Here is a 19,755-nt window from a genome sequence, read left to right on the forward strand (position 1 = left end):
TATGGTTGCGAGGGCAAGACAACCCTGTACAGATTACCAAAAAACATCAAGGGACCAGTGGAGTTTATTTTTAAAGAGCATCGACAGAGTTGTGCAAGTGTTTTTGTTTGTTCCCTGCATTTCGAAGATGCTTGTTTTACAAACAAGGCCCAGTTTGACGCCGGATTTGCATATCGTTGTTTCTTAAGGATAATGCAGTCCCAACGAAAAAGGGTTTTTTTCTCAGGGTAATGTCACAACTTCCAAACGCTTTCAACGCAAAAGCCTACTCGCGCTTGTGATTCTTTAGCTCCGCTCACACATCACGCCCCAGCGGCTCGTGTTTTTCAGAAAAAAAATCGGCACCGACTATTTTTCTCTTATAAATATTATAAAACTAAAGACTTTTTGGAGATATGAAGGATGCAGTACTGCTCTATAGGTACTCAAGATTAACAGGAGATTGAGTGAAAATGAGCATTTCACTCCCCCCTTTAAAAGATCAAACTGACACCCTTGCCAAAAGTGGTGCCCTAAACAACAGGCTGTGGTCACTCCCAACCCACCCACCCACATTCAAGGTTGAAGTGATTACACACAGCATAAGAACTTTACTAGCTAAACTGCCTATCTCAGAAATGCTTACGCTGGCTCCGTTGTCTACACAGACCAACATAGTGGACATGCGGGCTAACCTCCATAATGACTTTGCTTTACCACTTCTCAGACCCCTCCATCCACCCTAGCAACCAGTCTACAGTCACTGCCAACAAACGCCCCAGACCACTGCATGATACACAGGACATGCTGCATGCACAGAACAACATTGTGGGTTGTGCACCGTCTGATGCCAAGGCTACAAGCTTTTACTTTTGGTTACAAAATCTCATTGAAAATTGATAAGTTAATCTTACGGCCGTTTGCTGGACAAACCACTGTTTGATTTGCGGTAAATTACAGTAAGAGATATCACTATAATTGACATGAAGAATGGAATATTGACATATTAATGAGTAAATTACAGTGCCTTGTAATGAGTTATTGATTTATGCTGTTATTGAATTGAGCTATTTTTCATCTTCAATAATTTTAATGTAACTGTCATATGAGATATATATATATTAATCATATTCCTGATTAATTATTCAAATTCCCTATATAATTATTATGTACAACTCAGTGCGGCTACACTTGAACTCGGACTTTGGAGTGGAGGGTAATTTTTTGGAATTTACTCTGTCAGCTATCACTTATGCCACCAGGCCAGTGAGTCTCATTACCTCTGGAAGATATTCACTTCCCGCTAACTGACTTTCCTCTGGCTCTGGTTGTCCTGAGTATCCCAGGCTCACACTCAATAACCCTCATATTAATTGAAATCAGAATACTATTTTTATTTTTTTCTGGAGCAAGAAATATGCCTCTTGTATGTTGTCTGCATGTTCCTCTGTGTCTTTTTCTGTGTTATACGATGAATAGGAGGACCTGTTTAACATGCCCTGTGAGTACCTCATCCTGAAGGAAATGTTTAGTACATCTCAAGCTGCTTTTCTTCCTCCACATTGTCCCTACAACTGTGCTATAGATGTATTGCCAGGTACATCTCTGCCTAAGAGCAGATTTTAACCACTTTCTGCTCCGGAAAGGGAGGTAATGGATAAATATATTTCTGATTCTCTGGCAGCCAAACTCAACCGCTCTTCCTTTTCTGCAAGTTTGGTCCAATGCTGCTGATGCAGCTCACTCCAAACTAAGAAGTTGCTTTGTTTCAACTCCCATTCTTGTCAGACGTGTGAACTGGTGGGCTGATTCACACTTTAGGTATATGGATATAGTAAAAATATGGATATAGATTTCACTCCGGGTTTCCAGGTGTTGTCTGTTTGAATCATTGTCATTTTCTTGTCTAGTTGGGATGGGATGATAAATCGATTCATGGATTGCTTCTGAGATTTTTAGAATGCATTGCAATTCTCTTTTGAATAGATTCTAAGCTTAGTTTTGGTACTGCGTGCTTCAGAAACAGCTGTGCTCTGCTTGCTTACAATTCCTTACACACCCCACTTGAACCTAAAATAATAATTCATAAAATATGAAAAGGTTGAAGCGAACTAAAAGTGTATTCACAGTGGCTTGTGTTTACACTAATCTACACTAATATTTAATTACACTAGTAAGAATCATAGCATGCTGCTACATATTGTGAACAATAAAACCTTTAGTCTAGCGCCCTCCTGGGTCCACCAATTCTCAAAGTCCATTTGGAGTTTCACTTTCAACTTTTCATGCAACAGCTGTAGATGTTCAATCTCTGTCTTCAACCCTTTTAAACATCCAGATTTGATCTTGTAACTATAAAGGGAAAAAAGAATGTATACAATTCATATTCCATACAAAAAGGTAAGAAAGCATACTTAAAAGCATATGCTCCAGAAAGCATAATACTATTTTAGATTTGCAAATTATAAGATCAAAGAAGGTTAGAGTAGTGAATTACAGATATTCAAGTAATAAAATGAGACACACTTTTTCTTTTCGTCCTCTATCTGGTTGAGAATTCTCTCTTCAACTGAGTCTGACTCTGATGCTGTTAGGTGTCCTGCTAAGCCTTAAAAGAACAGAACAAAGAGATACAGTAAGAAACTGGTGCAATGTAATGTGACTTTTTCCAGAACTGTTATCAACTGTAATTAACAAAAAGCTGTACAATTTTTCCTTTAGCCACAACATTTAGAAATTCTGAAATTCTAAATGGAAATTAGTCTTTTTTCATCGAACCACCCCGTCCCTATTTAGTAATACCACCAGTTTGATGGCACTGACACTATCGGATGAGAACTAACCTGAATTGAGATTATAGAATAACACTATTCTCTTCTTCAAATCTGCTTTATAGCTGACCTGAACTGAAACTTAGCTGACTCAATTTGAATATCAACACTACTGTCTCCAGTAGAATTTTAATGCTGAATTTGTGTCATAATTGATAAAGCTCACAATTATTAGAATGAATCAACAGTGAATTGACTGGAGCTAAATAATTACACTAAAAGAAAAAAGAAAAATAATAATGTATTAATTTCTTAATTTCTTTTTTTCTTTTTAGTACATCATATATAATATCTGAACATGTACAGTATACCACTCTACTGGTCAAAATTCACTGAAGCATGTTAAATGGTCCATGTTTAAATTTCTATCTTGACATGATCAAAAAGCAGATGCTGCCAGACCCATTGCACACACTGACCCATCTTTGAATGAGTAAGATGAGAATATGGTTAGAAAAGGGAATGTAAAAATTTATGGTTAATGGTTATTTGAAGGTTTTAATTATTTTGAAAGTCACTAACCTTGGGCTGCCATTTGCTTTCGTCTAATTTTCAGATTTGTCTTCAGCTCATCTGGAAGTGAGGAAAAAGAGCTGAGATGTAAAAGGCGAAAATTCAAGGGTTACATTCAATATTTAAATTTTTCACAACTGCTCTTCATGGCATGGATCAAACTGCAGGATCAAACTGCAGCAGTCTCAATTTATTCAAGCGAACATGTTTTTTCAAGCCAATTCATCATGCTTTATAAAGTGCAATTAAAACAACAGTTGACTAATGTGCTATACAATGAACTCGTAAGTTGAAAGATGTGGGAGAAACAACAGACAACAAGAACCTCACATGTTGTGAGCTAAAGTGTATTAATTGGTTTTAAAATTGGTTTTAAATTTTTTGTTTTTATATATATAAAAAGCCACTGGTCACAGGTTTAATGTTGTTTTCCAACATAGGCAGCAATCGTTGTTTTTACAGTTCAGTTGACTGGGGTGGATAGCATGATGTAAGCTTCTGATCACATACCGGACACTAGATATTTTGGGACACCCCCCCCCCCCCCCCACTCACATTTTTTAAGGGAACTTTGTGGTACCACACCCCTTGGTGGTCTTCAAAGGTGATAGGCTGTTCTTTAACTGAGTGAGGTTTGATCCCAAACTGCAGATTGAGTGATGGTACTCAAACTTTGAGCTTTAGCAATTCCTTCCAGAGAGTGTGGTAAGGTAGACAAGTGGGGAAAAGATATGGAGAGACATGGCAACAATAGTAGTAGGTGGCTCATACACCTTGGATAAAGCATCAGGTCCCATGTAGAGGCTGTTGAATTGTTGTAAACAGAAGATCCAGTGGTTTAGGCGTGAGGAGGCTTGGGACATCCGAATGCCCAGGTGAGTGCAGCATGGCCCACGAAGACGTCAAATGGCCTTCCCTCCAAGTAATACCTCCACTTTTCAACAGACCAAACAGCCAGACATTCTTTTTTGGGTGTACTATAGTTCCTTTCTCCCCCTGTTAAGGACCGTGAAGCATATACTACCACCTTCTCTGCTTCCCCAGAGTGTTTAGCGAGGATGGTTCCCAGTCCTACATCACTCAGGTCTGTGTGAACTTGCCAGCAGAGACTATATGACAGAGGAACTTGAGCTGTTTTTTGAAGAATTTGCGTTTCTTTATATTCAGTATCTGGTTTGCTTGAGTAAGTTCATGGAAAACAGTGTTGACATGTTGAATGTGCTGCTCTAATGTCTTTGAGTAGATGATGATATCGTTGATGTAGAGAAAACAGATTTTCCACCACAAGTCAGCCAGAACTCTCTCCATCAAATGCTGGAAGCTGGCAGTGGCATTTCTGAGCCCCTACTGCATAGACTTGAATTTAAATAGCCCCTTGGTGGTTATAAAAGTGGTGATCTTTCTGCATGTTTCCTCCATGTCCACCTGCTATTATCCAGACTGAGAATGCAGTTAACTAAACCAGCAGTGGGCAGCTATTTATGCTACAGCATCCGGGGAGCTGTTGGGGGTTCAGTGCCTAGCTGAAGGGCACCTCAGTTATGGTATTGCCGGCTCAAGACTTGAACCCACAACCTTAGGGTTAGGAGTCAAACTCTTTAACCACTAAGCCAAAACTTCCCCCATATACACCATACCATACAAAATATTACAGTTTTTATTTAGCACAAAAGTCTTGATAAAGAGATTTATAATGTTTATAATGTTATGAATTGTCCTGTTCTTCTGAACTTTCTATGATGGGCATATTGCACACATGGGTTTTGCAGACATCTTCCCCAGTAGTCTCCAGTACCACACAGCAATTAAGTAGATCCAGCTGTTTTATTACCCAGTAAGGACCTCTCCATTTCCTGGGTAGTTTTGCAGGGAATTTAGCCTTTGTGCTAGATTAGTTTCTTGTTTGTTTAACGTGAGCTTTTTTGTTGTTTTTGATAGCTTTGGATTGAAGTTGGGTTAAACAATGAACACTTGTACCTTGTTTGTATCCGTTCTTAAGTTCTTCCATTTCCTGTGTTCTTTGAAGGTTGTGGATTTTAGTCTCAGGTGGGGCAGGAATTGTTGGTGGTGGCAATTAAAAAACAGCACTTTCTTCCACTCTCAAATACAATGACTGAGGTGAGACCCTTGAGCAAGGCACCAAACTGCAGCAATATGGCTGCCCACTGCTCCAGGTGTGTGTTCATGGTGTGGGTGTGTGTGTCTGTTCACTTCTGTGTATGTGCACTTGAAAGGATTAAATGCAAGCACAAATTCTGAATATGGGTCACCATGCTTGGCAACATGTCACTTCACTTTTTTAAATCTGTTTTTTCCCTTTTTCAATTGATACTTGTAACTTACCCTGTGTGTCATAAATGTCAATTGGCAGCTTTTATGCCTCTATTTTGAGAATGACTGCCCATCTTGAATTTCTGAATTAAAGTCTTTACTATTCTATCACAACTTTGCCTGAACCAATGTTAATGATGATTCCTCTGTAAAATTGACTTTAACTACAAAAACGACTCACTTTTGGGGCTTGGCAGTTCATCAGTTCATGGTTTCAGCCTAATTCTTTGCTAAAACTTCAGTGATTGTCCCATTATATATACTGTCTGTCTGGAGCACTCCACTGACTTATTATTAATAGAGAGAAGATAATCTCTCTATTTGGTTCCCCCCAGAACCAAATTCATGACAACTTCTATGACCATCACTTTTATGACAAAACACTGCATTGTAAATAATCTTCCTTATTTGTCTCAATTCCTCAGCTTATCAAATAGCTCAGAAGAACTTGATGTTGTAACAGAAAATATGAAAAAAATAGGGCTGCTTTACTTTCAAAATCGATACTATTATAGATAAAATTATTACTATGCAGCCGTCAGCTAAAGTATCGCATCAGCACTATAGATCCCCTGATAAACAATCCCACACATTCTCTGCTATAGGAGAGGTTGTGTGGATGAAAATACCTTGCTGATGTCACAGGACAAAGGAGAATAGGCAGACTGGTTAGAGATGAAAGAAAGGCAACAGTAACTGAAATAACTACTCGTTACAACCAAGGTATGCAGAATACCATCTATGAACGCACAACACGTCGAACCCTGAAACAGATGGGCTTAGAGCAGCAGAAGAACACACCAGGTGCCGCTCCTGTCAGCTATGAACAGGAAACGGAGGCTACAATTTGCACAGACTCACCAAAATTAGACAATAGAAGATTGGACAAAGCTTGCCTGGTCTAATGAGTCTCGGTTTTCTGGTGCGACATTCAGATGGTATGGTCAGAATTTGGCATAAAGAACATGAAAGCATGGATCCATCCTGCCTCATCTCAGTGATTCAGGCTGCTTCTGGTGGTCTAATGGTGTGGGGGATGTTTTCTTGGCACACTTTCAGCATTGCTTAAACACCAGAGCATACCTGAGTATTTGTTGCTGACCATGTCTATCCCTTTATGACTCCAGAGTACCCATCTTCTGATGGCAACTTCCAGCAGGATAATCCACCATGTCAAGTCAAGTCACCTTTATTTATATAGCACTTTAAACAAAAAGGATTGCGTCTAAGCAACTGAACAACATTAATTAGGAAAACAGTGTGTCAATAATGCAAAATGACAGTTAAAGGCAGATCATCATTGAATTCAGTGATGTCATCTCTGTTCAGTTTATATAGTGTCTGTGCATTTATTTGCGTCAAATAGGAAAAGGATCAGAGAAATCTCTGCTAGGGAAAGACACAGGCTTACCATGAAGGAAGCTTTACCATGGAACAATACATGTGTGGGAAATCACTACACACAGTCACCTAGCCCAGCACAAGGACTGACCTTGGGCATACACACGAGTGCTGGACCTGGTGTCTGATGCTCCACCATGCTTGATTGCCGAGGGTGCGGGAGGAATCAATGGTAGAATCAAGAGACGGAGCACGAAGTCGCCGCTGCCGGACCCCCGCACTCAAGCCACCCAGCTTCTGCCGAAAATGGCCATCCACGACGACGTGGAACATAATTTGGGCATGTTTGAGTCCATTGCCACTCGAGAGGCTGGTGAGGCACCCCAGACCGAGGTTTTCATCAATGGCCGTCCGTATACAGCTCCGTTGGACTCTGCTAGCGCGGTAAGCCTGGTCCAGTCCTCCATGTTTCCTCCACAAATGGGAACCAAAGCCCGCCTATCCATCACATGCGTCCATGGTGACACCCAGAACGTACCTACCCGACAGGTGACCATCTCCACGAGGACAGGCACCTGGCCACTGGAAGTGGGCGTGGTCAAGGACTTGCCCGTACCCATACTGCTGGGGAGAGACTGGCCAGGCTTTGAAAAACTGCTCACCCAAGTTACCCAGCCCTGCCAGGAACCGCCAGAAGAGGAAGAAACTCAGCCGAGGTGTCCGACGGCGCCCTGCCCTCCTGGCATCGGACAGCGCCCGAGATGGTGAGGAGCAGCTCGGGAATGATCGGCTGAAGAACTGCTGGAAGCAAGTAAGGGTGGTAGAGGGGAAAGAGGTCCAACCACCACCACACCCAACCCCACACTTTGTTGTCCAGAATGGCCTGCTGTACTGTGTTGCACAGCAGAGAGGGGAGGAGGTGAAACTGCTGGTAGTCCCACATACGAGGACACAGACGATCATCGAGCTCGCCCATTCCCATCCTATGGCTGGCCACCTAGGGGTGCAGAACACTACTCAACGAATCCGAGACAGGTTCCATTGGCCCGGCATGGAGGCGGAGATCAAGCGATTTTGTCAGGCTTGTACGGACTGCCAACGGACGTCGCCACATACCCCTCCCCCAGCTCCGCTAATTCCACTGCCCATCATCGAGGTGCCCTTTGAGCGAATAGGTAAATGGTAAATGGACTGCATTTATATAGCACTTTCAACAGACCACATGGCCATCCAAAGCGCTTTACAAGTTGCCTCACATTCACCCATTCACAAACCCATTCATACACCGACTGCGGTGTCAGCCATTCAAGGCGCCATCCAGCTCGTTGGGAGCAGCTGGGGTTAGGTGTCTTGCTCAAGGACACCTCGACACTTGGTCAGGTGGAGCCGGGGATTGAACCACCAACCTTCCGGTTTGTAGACAACCAACATGAACCCCTGAGCCACTGCCGCCCCGAATAGGAATGGATTTAGTATGGCCGCTGCCAAAGTCCGCCCGGGGACCTGCATACTTCAGCATGATGTACGCACATCTCCAGGGACCATTGTGCGACAGTGGCCCTACCGAATCCCGGAGGCCCGGCGACACGCAGTCGAAGGGGAGGTATGGGAGATGCTGAAGCTAGGGATCATTGAGCCCTCCCGCAGTCCCTGGTCCAGTCTCATAGTCATGGTCCCAAAGCCGGACAGCACCCTCCGGTTCTGTAACGACTTCCACCGCCTAAACGAGGTCTCCGAGTTCGATGGATATCCGATGCCACGTGTCGACAAGCTGCTGGAGCGGCTGGGGAGAGCCCGGTTCATATCCACGCTCAACCTCACCAAAGGCTACTGGCAGGTGCCGTTAACGGAATCCACCAAACTGAAGACCACTTTCTCCACCCCCAGTGGCCACTGGCAGTACCGGGTTCTCCCCTTCGGGCTGCACGGAGCTCCGGCTACCTTCCAATGGATGATGGACATAGTGCTGAGACCCCATCAGGCTTATGCAGCAGCCTACATTGATGATGTCGTCATCCACTCGGAGACCTGGGAGGACCATCTGGAGCAGCTCCGGAGGGTGCTTCACGAACTGCAGCGGGCGGGGCTCACTGCCAACCACAAGAAATGCCACCTTGCCCTACCTGAAGCAAAATACCTTGGTTTCAGGGTGGGCCGGGCCTGATCCGTCCGCAGGAGGGAAAGTGGCAGCCATTCTCTCGGCCCACCTCCAAGAAACAGGTATGGGCCTTTTTGGGGTTGGCTGGTTACTACAGATGCTTTATACGTAACTTCTCCTCCCTAGCGACAGCCCTGACAGACCTCACTAAGAAGGAACAGCCGGAGAAGGTGAGGTGGGGAACCCAGGAAGAAGAAGCGTTCAAAAGGATAAAAGCGGTGCTCACGTCTGAGCCAGTATTGCGTGCTCCCAACTTTAACTGTCCCTTCTTATTGCAGACGGACACATCCGACACCGGGTTGGGAGCCGTACTATCCCAAGTACAAGACGGTGAGGAACACCCGGTGGTCTACATCAGCCGAAAGCTGTCCACAATGGAACAACAGTACACGGCTGTAGAGAAGGAGGCGCTGACCGTCAAGTGGGCAGTCCTGGAGCTGAAATACTATCTACTGGGACGGAAATTCACCCTTGTCTCCGATCATGCCCCTTTACAATGGATCGCATGGGCTAAAGATACCAATGCCCGGGTGACACAGTGGTTCCTGGCGCTCCAGGACTTCCACTTTGATGTGCGACATTGAGCTGGAACCGCCAATGCCAATGCGGATGGACTCTACCGCCTCTCCCGACCAGGACGATGCTTGGGGGGGGGCACCTATCAGCGTCGCCCTGGCAACGAAGGACACTTGCACACAATCACTGCGGGCTGATCGGTCCCAACTGAAGCAGATGAGGAGAGGACTACAAAAGCTGCACCCGAGAATACACAAGTGAGAGAGGATCCCTCCAAAAAGCTGCTGACCGACCAGCCTGCCACCCGAGCACCGGACACCGAATCCCCTTGCACTCATCCGACCGGCGAACAGGATCACGCGGCACCGAGGACGAGCACCTGACACCTTTGGCACCTTCACGGTTATATCTGTCTGTCAATAATTACACCCTCCGGGGCTTCAATTTTCACTGCAACCTGTCATGTGATTCTTCAGCCCACTACAATATGAATAAACAATATGAATAAACTGTAATAACTGTGACGGGCATATTTAGCCAGTTACATAGTCCTGATAACGTGGGTTAGAATGGCTAACTCTCCCTGAACGAGTCACTACAGGTTGGGCAGTTTCAGCGACAACACCAGTGGCAGGTGCTTTGCTCTGAGATGGTAATACTGTAGATGACAAGAGGTTTGTAAGAGGTGACACTGGTGGAAGTGGCCTGTAATCATCTTCTAAACAATCAGTGGGCGCAGGCTCTTGAACACCGAGGAGCAGACGTCGATTTCTTACTTATTGTCTGCCCTGAGAGGTCACCACATAGCTATTAGGTTGAGCAGCATGGTCCTGTACAACTGCCAGTTTGTCGAAACCGCGAACCGTCTGCATCCTTACTGTCTGACCCTGTTGTAGGGGTGGAAGGGTATGGGCATTGCGGTCATAGTTTGCTTTGCTTTCCTTTCTCCTCCTGGTAAGAGCTGCCTGGACGTTGCTGCATACAGAGGGCATCAGTCTGTCTTACAGCTCAGGAAGAAATGTTCTCGTCTGTCTAGAGAGGAGCAGTTGGGCAGGTGATGGCAGGTCAGCGCGTGAAAGGTTACGCAGGTGGAGTAAAGCAGCCTGAATTTCACTGTGCTCTCTATGGCATTTCTCTAGCAGATGCTTGGCGGAACGCACTGCACGTTCTGCAAGCCCTTTGGATTTTGGGTAATATGGGCTACTCCGAATGTGCTCAAAGTCCCATGCACATGCAAAACCAGAAAATTCACTACATACAAACTGCCGTGTATTGTCTGTCATGAGCGTCTGAGGAATTCCATGGACGGCAAAGTGTCTCTCTTAAGTTTTGCAATTACAGTGACACTTTTCATTTCAGGTAGGTGGTCAAGCTTGAACCAACCAGAGAATGAGTCCACTAGAACCAAATGCATTTTTCCATGCCATTCAAATATGTCTGCCGCAGTGAACATCCAAGGAAGATCAGGAACATTGTGTGGTTGCATCGGTTCATGTGATTGATGGGGTCTAAGGAGCATAATGAGAGATTGCTCTCTCGATATCATCATGCATTATGGGCCAGTTTCTTTTACCCTGCATTTTGTGGCCACCAGACCTGGATGGCCTTGATGTAGATGAGTCACGTAGTAACTTTGTAGCCATGGTGGTATCAGTAGTCTCTGTCCTCGAAAAATCAGTCCATCATCAACAACAAATTCCTCTCTCATGGAAAAGAATGGGCGGACGTCATGTGAGAGCTCTTTGAAGGAGTTTCGGCCAGCCATGCATTATCATGTTAACAAATCTTTGGCATGTGGGATCAGATTTTACAACAGTTTGGAGTTCCTCTGTCCGCTGTGATGAGAGAACTTGAAGTGTCAAACATAACCTTGTAACGGATATGCAGGTCATCGATTCATGGGTTAAATTCAGGCATACAAATGAAACCTTTTTACACTAAATGCCTGGCCTGGCGCTGGCCTGGCTGGATTTAAATTATTTACGATACCCGTGCGAGCCTCAAAGGAGACACGAAACCCCCACCCACATTCCTGAACACACACACATAAGCACACACACACAAACAAAACTTTAAGGTTCTTTATCTTCGTCATTTTATTAATATGTATTTTGAATGTTTGTGTATTGCATAAAAATGGTTAATCCTGTGTAAATGGTTAAAGTTGCTGACTTATAAATTGGAAATGTGTCTCCTAATTTTAATGTTCTCAAATAGAACCATGGGTTGTAACCCCACTCCTGACCAGGTCGTAAAACTTTATGATCCCGCTGGGAAACAGGACAGGAAAGCTAACTCTTACAAAAGAATGGTAAAATGTACTCAAATGTAGTCTAAATGTATATAGTATTGTTTTTTGTTTTTTTTTGGTGCATTAGATGTTTCCCATATAAATTGGGACTATCTGCAGTTTTATCATGTGTTAATCAAATCGTACTCGATTACGAACGTAACTTCGGTTCCCTGAGATACGGAACGAGTACTGCGTATGGGAAAAGCTCCTTTTTTCCTCGATACTGAAGCCTTTTTTCAATAATGCAGTGCAACTGCACTGCCATTGGTTTAACCTGTTAACTGTCACCCGTCCACCCTGTGGGACGCCTACATTTACTTCACCATATTACAATTAAATATAATCTAATCTTGACAAACAATATTTTGTTGGAAAGGTCTAAGACTCCCAAATATATATTTTGCCAGTGTTTTTTGCTAAAAATTATGTAGGAAAATTCATTCATTCATTCATTTATTATACAGGAAAGGTTAAAAAGTAACATTGAGATACAGTTTAAACGGGCCTGACTCAGTTTAAAAACTGGTTTCCAGCAGGTTCCTGTTCTGCAGAACATAAAACATAAAACACAATTTACAACATAAAAGTAATCGATTAATTTATGACAAGAGTGCACCCTCAAAAATCTAAATTATAACTGGAGGTTTGACCTTTGTTTAAAAAAGAAGACTTCTTTGTTGCCTTTTTCTCTATCACATTTTAGAAATCATCAGAAGTTATATATCACTTGAAAACATAAAATCTCAAAATTCATCCTTTAAAACCCATTTTAAAATCAGACATTGCATTTCCATGTAAATGGTACATCAATGTCATGTTACAAAATATTTTCATTCATGAATTATAAAAATTTAAGTTTGGATCTTGCACTACAAAGACAATTTTCAAAAATGTGAGTGACAGTTAAGGGGTTAATCTGTAAACTTTTTTAAACCAATGACAGCGCTGCGTAGCTGCGCGAGCCTCTGGCGATGCAGCGCGCCAAAGCCCGCCAGAATGGTCGGGGCGAATGGCTATATAAGCAGGCAATCGCCAGAGGAAATCAGGTCATACGACTGAATCGACAACACTGAACCCGCAGCCTCGTGGCACGGCATATAACGCAGTACTCGTTCCGTATCTCAGGGAACCGAGGTTACGTTCGTAACCGAGTATGTTCCCTTTCGATACTTCACTCATACTGCGTATGGGGAACGGATTCAACCGCGCCGTGCCACGGTAGGGAACGACAAGACTTATCTTGAACACCCTGGGGTCCAGAGGATAAGTGAGAGGGCCGGAGCCATCGAACCCTTGACGCTACTCTGCTAAGAGGGAGCTAGCTCCCTGGTGGTGGTATGATGACGGAGTCTGCTAGAGGACGTCGTATCAAACCGAAAGAACCCGAGCATGCAAGGTCGGGATATCCAAGTTATAGAATCTGACAAAAGTGGACGGCGAGGACCAGCCGGCCACCTCACAGATGCCCTTGATAGAGACACCACTAGACCAGGCCCATGAAGAGGCCATCCCTCTAGTAGAGTGGGCTCTTACTCCTATGGGTTACTCAAGGCCCATAGTGGAGTAACATAGAGAGATAGCTTCAACTATCCAACGCGAGAGGCGTTGCTTTGAGACCGAAGACCCCTTGGTGCGGCCACCAAAGCAGACAAAAAGCTGGTCAGATTGCCTGAACGGCTGTGACTGCTCAATGTATATCCTCAAAGCCCTCACTGGGCAGAGTAAATGCAGCTCCCGCTCACCTGACAACGGAGGCAGAGCTGAGAGGGAAATTACCTGTGCTCTGAATGGCGTCGAGAGCACTTTAGGTACGTAGCCATGCTTGGGTTTTAAAATGACCTTATAGTGATTGGGCCCAAACTCAAGGCATGCAGAGCTCACCGAGAGGGCCTGCAAATCGCCAACACGCTTGACCGATGCTAGAGCAAGTAGCAGAGCAGTTTTGAGCATTAGGGGCCGAAGGTCAGCTGACCGCAGCGATTCAAAGGGAGGTCCTTTGAGTGCTCCAAGGACCGTGTGAAGGTCCCAAGTGGGAATGGTGAGAGGACGTGGGGGCTTCAACCGCCTAGCACCTCTCAAGAAATGCACAATGAGGCTGTTTCGACCCACTGATTGGCCAGCAATAGGAGCATGAAATGCTGTCATGGCTGCTACGTAAACCTTGAGCGTGGAAGGGGTGAGACCCTTTTCTAGACACTCTTGGAGAAATGACAGTATCGGAGATACGTCACACTCAACAGGGTCTTTGTTTTGTGCTAAGCACCAGTCAACAAAGACTGACCATTTCTGGGCATAGAGGCGTCTTGTAGACGGGGCTCTTGCCTGAGCAATGGTGTGTATCACGTCCCCGGGAAGGCTCAGAGGCTCCCATCGAGGAACCATACATGCAGAGCCCAGAGTTCTGGCTGTGGATGCCAGATTGTCCTGTTCGCCTGAGAGAGGAGGTCCCGCCTCAGGGGGATCGGCCATGGGGCTTTCATGGAAAGGCTGAAAAGCTCCGAGGACCAAACTTGGCTCCTCCAGAGTGGGGCCACTAGGAGGACTCTGTGCCAATCTTCCCTGACTCGTCTGATGAAATGAGGGATCAGAGCGATCGGGGGAAAAGCATAAAGAAGGAGGCTGGGCCAGTTGTGGGCCAGCGCATCTGTTTCCTTTGAAAAATTAGTTGGGCGATAAAAGTTGCTTTCTGAGGTGAAGAGGTCAACCTCTGCCTTCCTGAAAATCTCCCAGATTTTGAGAACCGTCTGGGGATGGAGCATCCACTCGTCCGAGGGGACATTACTCCGTGAAAGCATGTCTGCTCCCAGATTTGTCTTGCCAGGTATGTGTGTCGCCTTGAGCGATCGCAACCTGGGTAATGCCCATTCCAAGAGTCGCTTTGCCAGTGCGCAGAGGCGGCTGGACGAAAGGCCGCCTTGGTGATTTATGTAGGACACCACTGTCATGCTGTCCGACTGGACTAGGATTTGGTGCCCTTCCAGGATCGCCTAAAGGATTGAAGGGCTCGTTCCACTGCCAGCATCTCGAGGCAGTTGATATGGAGATGGCTTTCCTCGTGCGACAACGAGCCGAAGGCTGGTTTGCCCTCGCACAGAGCACCCCAACCCAGGTTGGACACATCTGTTGAGAGCACAATCCTTTTGGAAACTGCCTGTAGGGGTACTCCACGACTGAACCAAACAGGGTTCATCCAAGGCTCCAGGGCTGCTAGACAGGCCTGGTTGACCCTGATGCGAAAGCGGCCGTGCCGTCAAGCATGAGGTGGGACCCGGAGTTTCAGCCAGTATTGCAGGGGCCGCATTCGTAGGAGGCTGAGCTGTAAAACTGGGGAGGCGGAAGCCATCAGCCCTAGCATCCTCTGAAAGAACTTCAGAGGGAAACAGGCTTTGTTCCTGACAGAGGCCGTGAGCTGCTGAAGTACGAGAGCGCACTCTGGTGATATGACCGCCCTCATATTGACTGAGTCGAAAACTGCTCCCAGGAACATAATACGTTGGCTGGGGAGCAGTGAGTGAGTCCTAGGCACTCTAAGTGGCTCAGGAGCACGGATCTGTTGTGGTCTAGCTCGGTTCGTGTCGTCGAGATAGTTCAGAATGCGGATTCCCATCCGTCTCAGAGGGGAAAGCGCCTCGTTCATGCACTTCGTGAAAGTGCGGGGAGCTAGAGACAGCCCAAAGGGAAGGACTGTATATTGGTAAGCCACACCCTCGGACGCGAATCTCAAGAATCGTCTGTGATGGGGGGCTATCTGGATGTGAAAGTAAGCATCTTTCAGGTCCAGTGAGAAGAACCAGTCCTCGGGGCAAATCTGTGTGAGGATCTGCTTCAATGTCAACATCCTGAACTTCCGTTTCACGAGGGAGAGGTTCAGGTGCCTGAGGTCTAAGATGGGTCTGAGACCGCCATCTTTCTTGGGGACAAGGAAATAATGGCTGTAGAACCCCAATCCACTTTCTGAGGGAGGAACTACCTCTATGGCTCCCTTCCTTAACAGCATCATCACTTCGGTGCGGAGGACCTGAGCATCGTCCGGCTCTACCAAGGTGGGAATCACCCCGCGAAAACGCGGGGGTCTTCAGGCGAAATGCAGTGAGTAGCTGTGTTTTATTATCCCCAACACCCACTTGGACACTCCGGGGATAGCCTGCCAGGCCTCGGCCCGCGTGACAAGAGGCTGGATAGTGTCGGATTGCAGGCCAGTGATCAGGGGCCTGAACACTGACGAGTGTGGAAGAGGAAAACTGCTCTCTTTTTGAAAATGTGAAATATTTATTGTGTTCGCCATAACTGCGAACATTGTGCTCCTTACCCCAAGATGGCGGCGCGTCCACACGCAGCGGCTTCTCTCTGTCCCGACAGAACGGTGTTTTCGTGTTTTTGTCTTGTGAGTCGCAGTGTTTTTGCATGTTGTCGTCGCGTCTACCTGTCTGTAAGCGCAAATACAGTCGCGAGTTTCTGCTCGAATGTCGGCAGAACCGCATTTTTACAGTTAAACTCCACGCAAGCGGAACAGCTGCGGGATCTCGATCTGCTACGGAGGCCTTCACCATCATCGACCCCCACTACTGCATCTCGCCTGCAGCGGAGGCGCCACAAGCGACGTGAGAGGAAGCAGAAGAGGGGGAAGCGCGGAGGTATCCGGGCTAGGCTAACGGCTAACACACACAAGACATCTGTCCCCACCATCGTACTGGCTAACGTACGCTCGTTGGACAATAAACTGGACTACATTCGTTTACTACGCTCAACTCAGAGGACTGTAAGAGACTGTTGTGTTTTTGTGTTCACGGAAACATGGCTCAGCAACAGCGTTCCAGATGGCGCTATTCAGCTCGACCAGCTGACGTGCTATCGAGCGGACAGAGCTCTCGTCGCTGGAGGAAAAACCCGCGGCGGCGGGCTTTGTGTTTACATCAATGACGCGTGGTGCCGCGATACTGTTGTGATCAGCAAACACTGCTCAACCCTGGTGGAGTTTATGATTATTAAGTGCCGGCCGTTCTATCTGCTAAGGGAATATACTGCTATACTGCTCATTTCAGTGTACATTCCCCCATTCAACATCACCAGCAACAGGAACGACACACTTAATGAACTGTACCAACACATCAGTGAGCAGCAGACAGCACACCCGGATGCTTTTCTCATCATAGCTGGGGATTTCAACCATGCTGAGCTTAAGAGTGTGTTTCCAAAAATACACCAGCACATCAACTTTCCAACACGAGGTAATAACATTTTGGACTTTGTTTACACCACACAGAGAGGTAAGGATAAGGATCATCAGAGATTCTTCAGGACTGCTTCAACACAACTGACTGGGACATGTTTAAACAGGCTGCCACATGCAATAACACCACTGACCTCCAGGAGTACTCAGAGACTGTTACTGCCTACATCAATAAGTGTATTGATGATGTAACGATCACAAAAACTATCACTGTCCGGGCCAACCAGAAGCCATGGATGACGGGGGAGGTCTACAGACTCCTGAAGACACGGAATGCTGCCTTCAGGGCTGGAGATGGGGTGGGCCTGAGAACAGCTAGGGCCAACCTGTCCCGTGGCATCAGAGAGGCTAAGAGACAGCACTCCAGGAGGATAGCTCATCAATTCAGCGACAGCAGAGACACTAGGAACCTGTGGCAGGGGATACAGACCATTACGGACTACAAGCCCCCACCACGGACCTGTGACAACAACATCTCTCTGCTGAACGAGCTGAACACGGACCTGTGACAACAACATCTCTCTGCTGAACGAGCTGAACACCTTCTTCGCTCGCTTTGAGGCACAAAACAGCACCACTGCACAGAAGACTCCACCTCCTCCCGGCGACCAGGTGATGACTCTGACCCCAGACAGCGTGAGGAGATCCTTCAGCAGGATCAATGCCCGCAAAGCTCAGGGACTGTGCAGCAGAACTCACTGATGTCTTCACAGACATTTTTAACATCTCACTGAGTCAGGCTGTTGTTCCCACATGCTTTAAAACTACCACTATCATCCCAGTCCCGAAGAAGCCATCTCCATCCTGCTTCAATGACTACCGTCCTGTTGCACTTACCCCCATCCTCATGAAGTGCTTTGAACGGCTAGTCATGCACCACATCAAGTCTGCCCTCCCCCCCTCCCTGGACCCCTTCCAGTTTGCATATCGGTCCAACCGGTCGACCGATGATGCCATCTCCACTGCCGTCCACTCAGCACTCACCCATCTGGAAAAAAAGGACTCTTATGTCAGAATGCTGTTCATAGACTTCAGTTCAGCATTCAACACAATCATCCCTCAGCAGCTCATCTACAAGCTGAGTCAGCTGGGGCTCAACACTTCGCTGTGCAACTGGCTGTTGGACTTTCTGACTGGAAGACCTCAGGCAGTACGGGTCGGCAGCAACACATCCAGCACCATCACACTGAACACTGGGGCCCCCCAAGGATGTGTGCTGAGCCCCCTCCTCTTCACTGTGCTGACCCATGACTGCACACCGTCACACAGCTCCAACCTCTTCATTAAGTTTGCAGATGACACGACGGTGGTGGGTCTCATTAGCAACAAAGATGAGACAAACTACAGGAGTGAGGTGAGCCACCTGGCTGGGTGGTGCAGTGACAACAATCTCTCTCTGAATGTGGAGAAGACGAAGGAGATCGTTGTAGACTTCAGGAGAGCACACACTCAGCATGTTCCTCTGACCATCAACGGTGCGACTGTGGAGAGAGTGAGCAGCACCAAGTTCCTGGGTGTGCACATCACAGAGGACCTCTCCTGGACTGAAAACACCGCAGCACTGGCCAAGAAATCACAACAGCGTCTCTACTTCCTCCGCAAACTGAGGAGAGCCAGAGCCCCACCCCCCATCATGTACACATTCTACAGAGGGACCATCGAGAGCATCCAGTCGAGCTGCATCACTGTGTGGTATGGCGCCTGCAACGCGTCCTGCCGAAAGACTCTACAACGCATAGTGAGAGCAGCTGAGAAGATCATTGGAGTCTCTCTACCCTCCCTCCAGGACATTTATGGAACACGTCTCACCCGCAAAGCCCTCTGCATCACAGGTGATCCCACCCACCCATCACACAGCTTCTTCAGCCTGCTGCCATCAGGGAGGAGACTGCGGAGTCTCCAGGCCAGGACCAGCAGACTGAAGGACAGCTTCATCCACCAGGCTGTCAGGAAGCTGAACTCCCTCCCGAACCTGCCCCCCCTCCCCTCTTCTTCCCCAGGCACCACTGAACTATGACCCCCCCACCCCCCCCCCCCCCACACACATACACACTAATTATATGATGACATGCACGAGTCACTTGTGCAGCATTGGTCTGCTCACTCACCGCTCACTACCTCATTCGGCATGGAACTACCTCATCAGTCCGTTAAATAACTGCTCTTGGTCACTTGTCACTTGTCACTTTAATCAGACTTAAGATATTTTTAATAAGTGTTTTTTTTTTTTTGCACTAAAAAATCTTTTAACTGCACTGTTGTTCACTTCATTGATTTGCACTATAGCTGTCATTTACCTTGCGCTGCTTTATTTAACTTTATTTTTAACTTTTATTTTTATTATATGTCTTTATTTTTTTTATTTATTTATTCTTTGCGTGGACGCAACAACGGTGGGCCCAGGTCGCACAGCAGGCAGGCGAGAGAGCTTCTGGGGTGGTCCGGCCATGGCGGGACTTTGCCCCTTCCTCTTTCTTCCCCAACGATCAGGAGGATTTAGAGGGCGTCGGGTCCAGCACAATCCTTTACCGGGGGCCCTGACGTCTAGGTGGTTTAGCGCACC

At 46.6% G+C, this 19,755-nt stretch overlaps 1 protein-coding gene across 2 annotated transcripts in view; it reads right to left on the reverse strand.

Moving 5' to 3' along the window:
- Nucleotides 1-19,755, reverse strand: part of kif6 (kinesin family member 6) — a 304,965-nt gene that overhangs the window by 45,765 nt on the left and 239,445 nt on the right. For both annotated transcript variants that reach the window (XM_026229369.1, XM_026229368.1), the window contains exons 16-18: nt 3,333-3,383; nt 2,506-2,587; nt 2,196-2,331 (exon numbers count right to left, since the gene is read on the reverse strand). In XM_026229369.1, the coding sequence (XP_026085154.1) occupies nt 2,196-2,331; nt 2,506-2,587; nt 3,333-3,383 (269 nt within the window). The remainder of the gene's footprint in view (nt 1-2,195; nt 2,332-2,505; nt 2,588-3,332; nt 3,384-19,755) is intronic.

Source organism: Carassius auratus, chromosome 42, assembly GCF_003368295.1.
Source record: "Carassius auratus strain Wakin chromosome 42, ASM336829v1, whole genome shotgun sequence".
Lineage (NCBI taxonomy): Eukaryota > Metazoa > Chordata > Actinopteri > Cypriniformes > Cyprinidae > Carassius > Carassius auratus.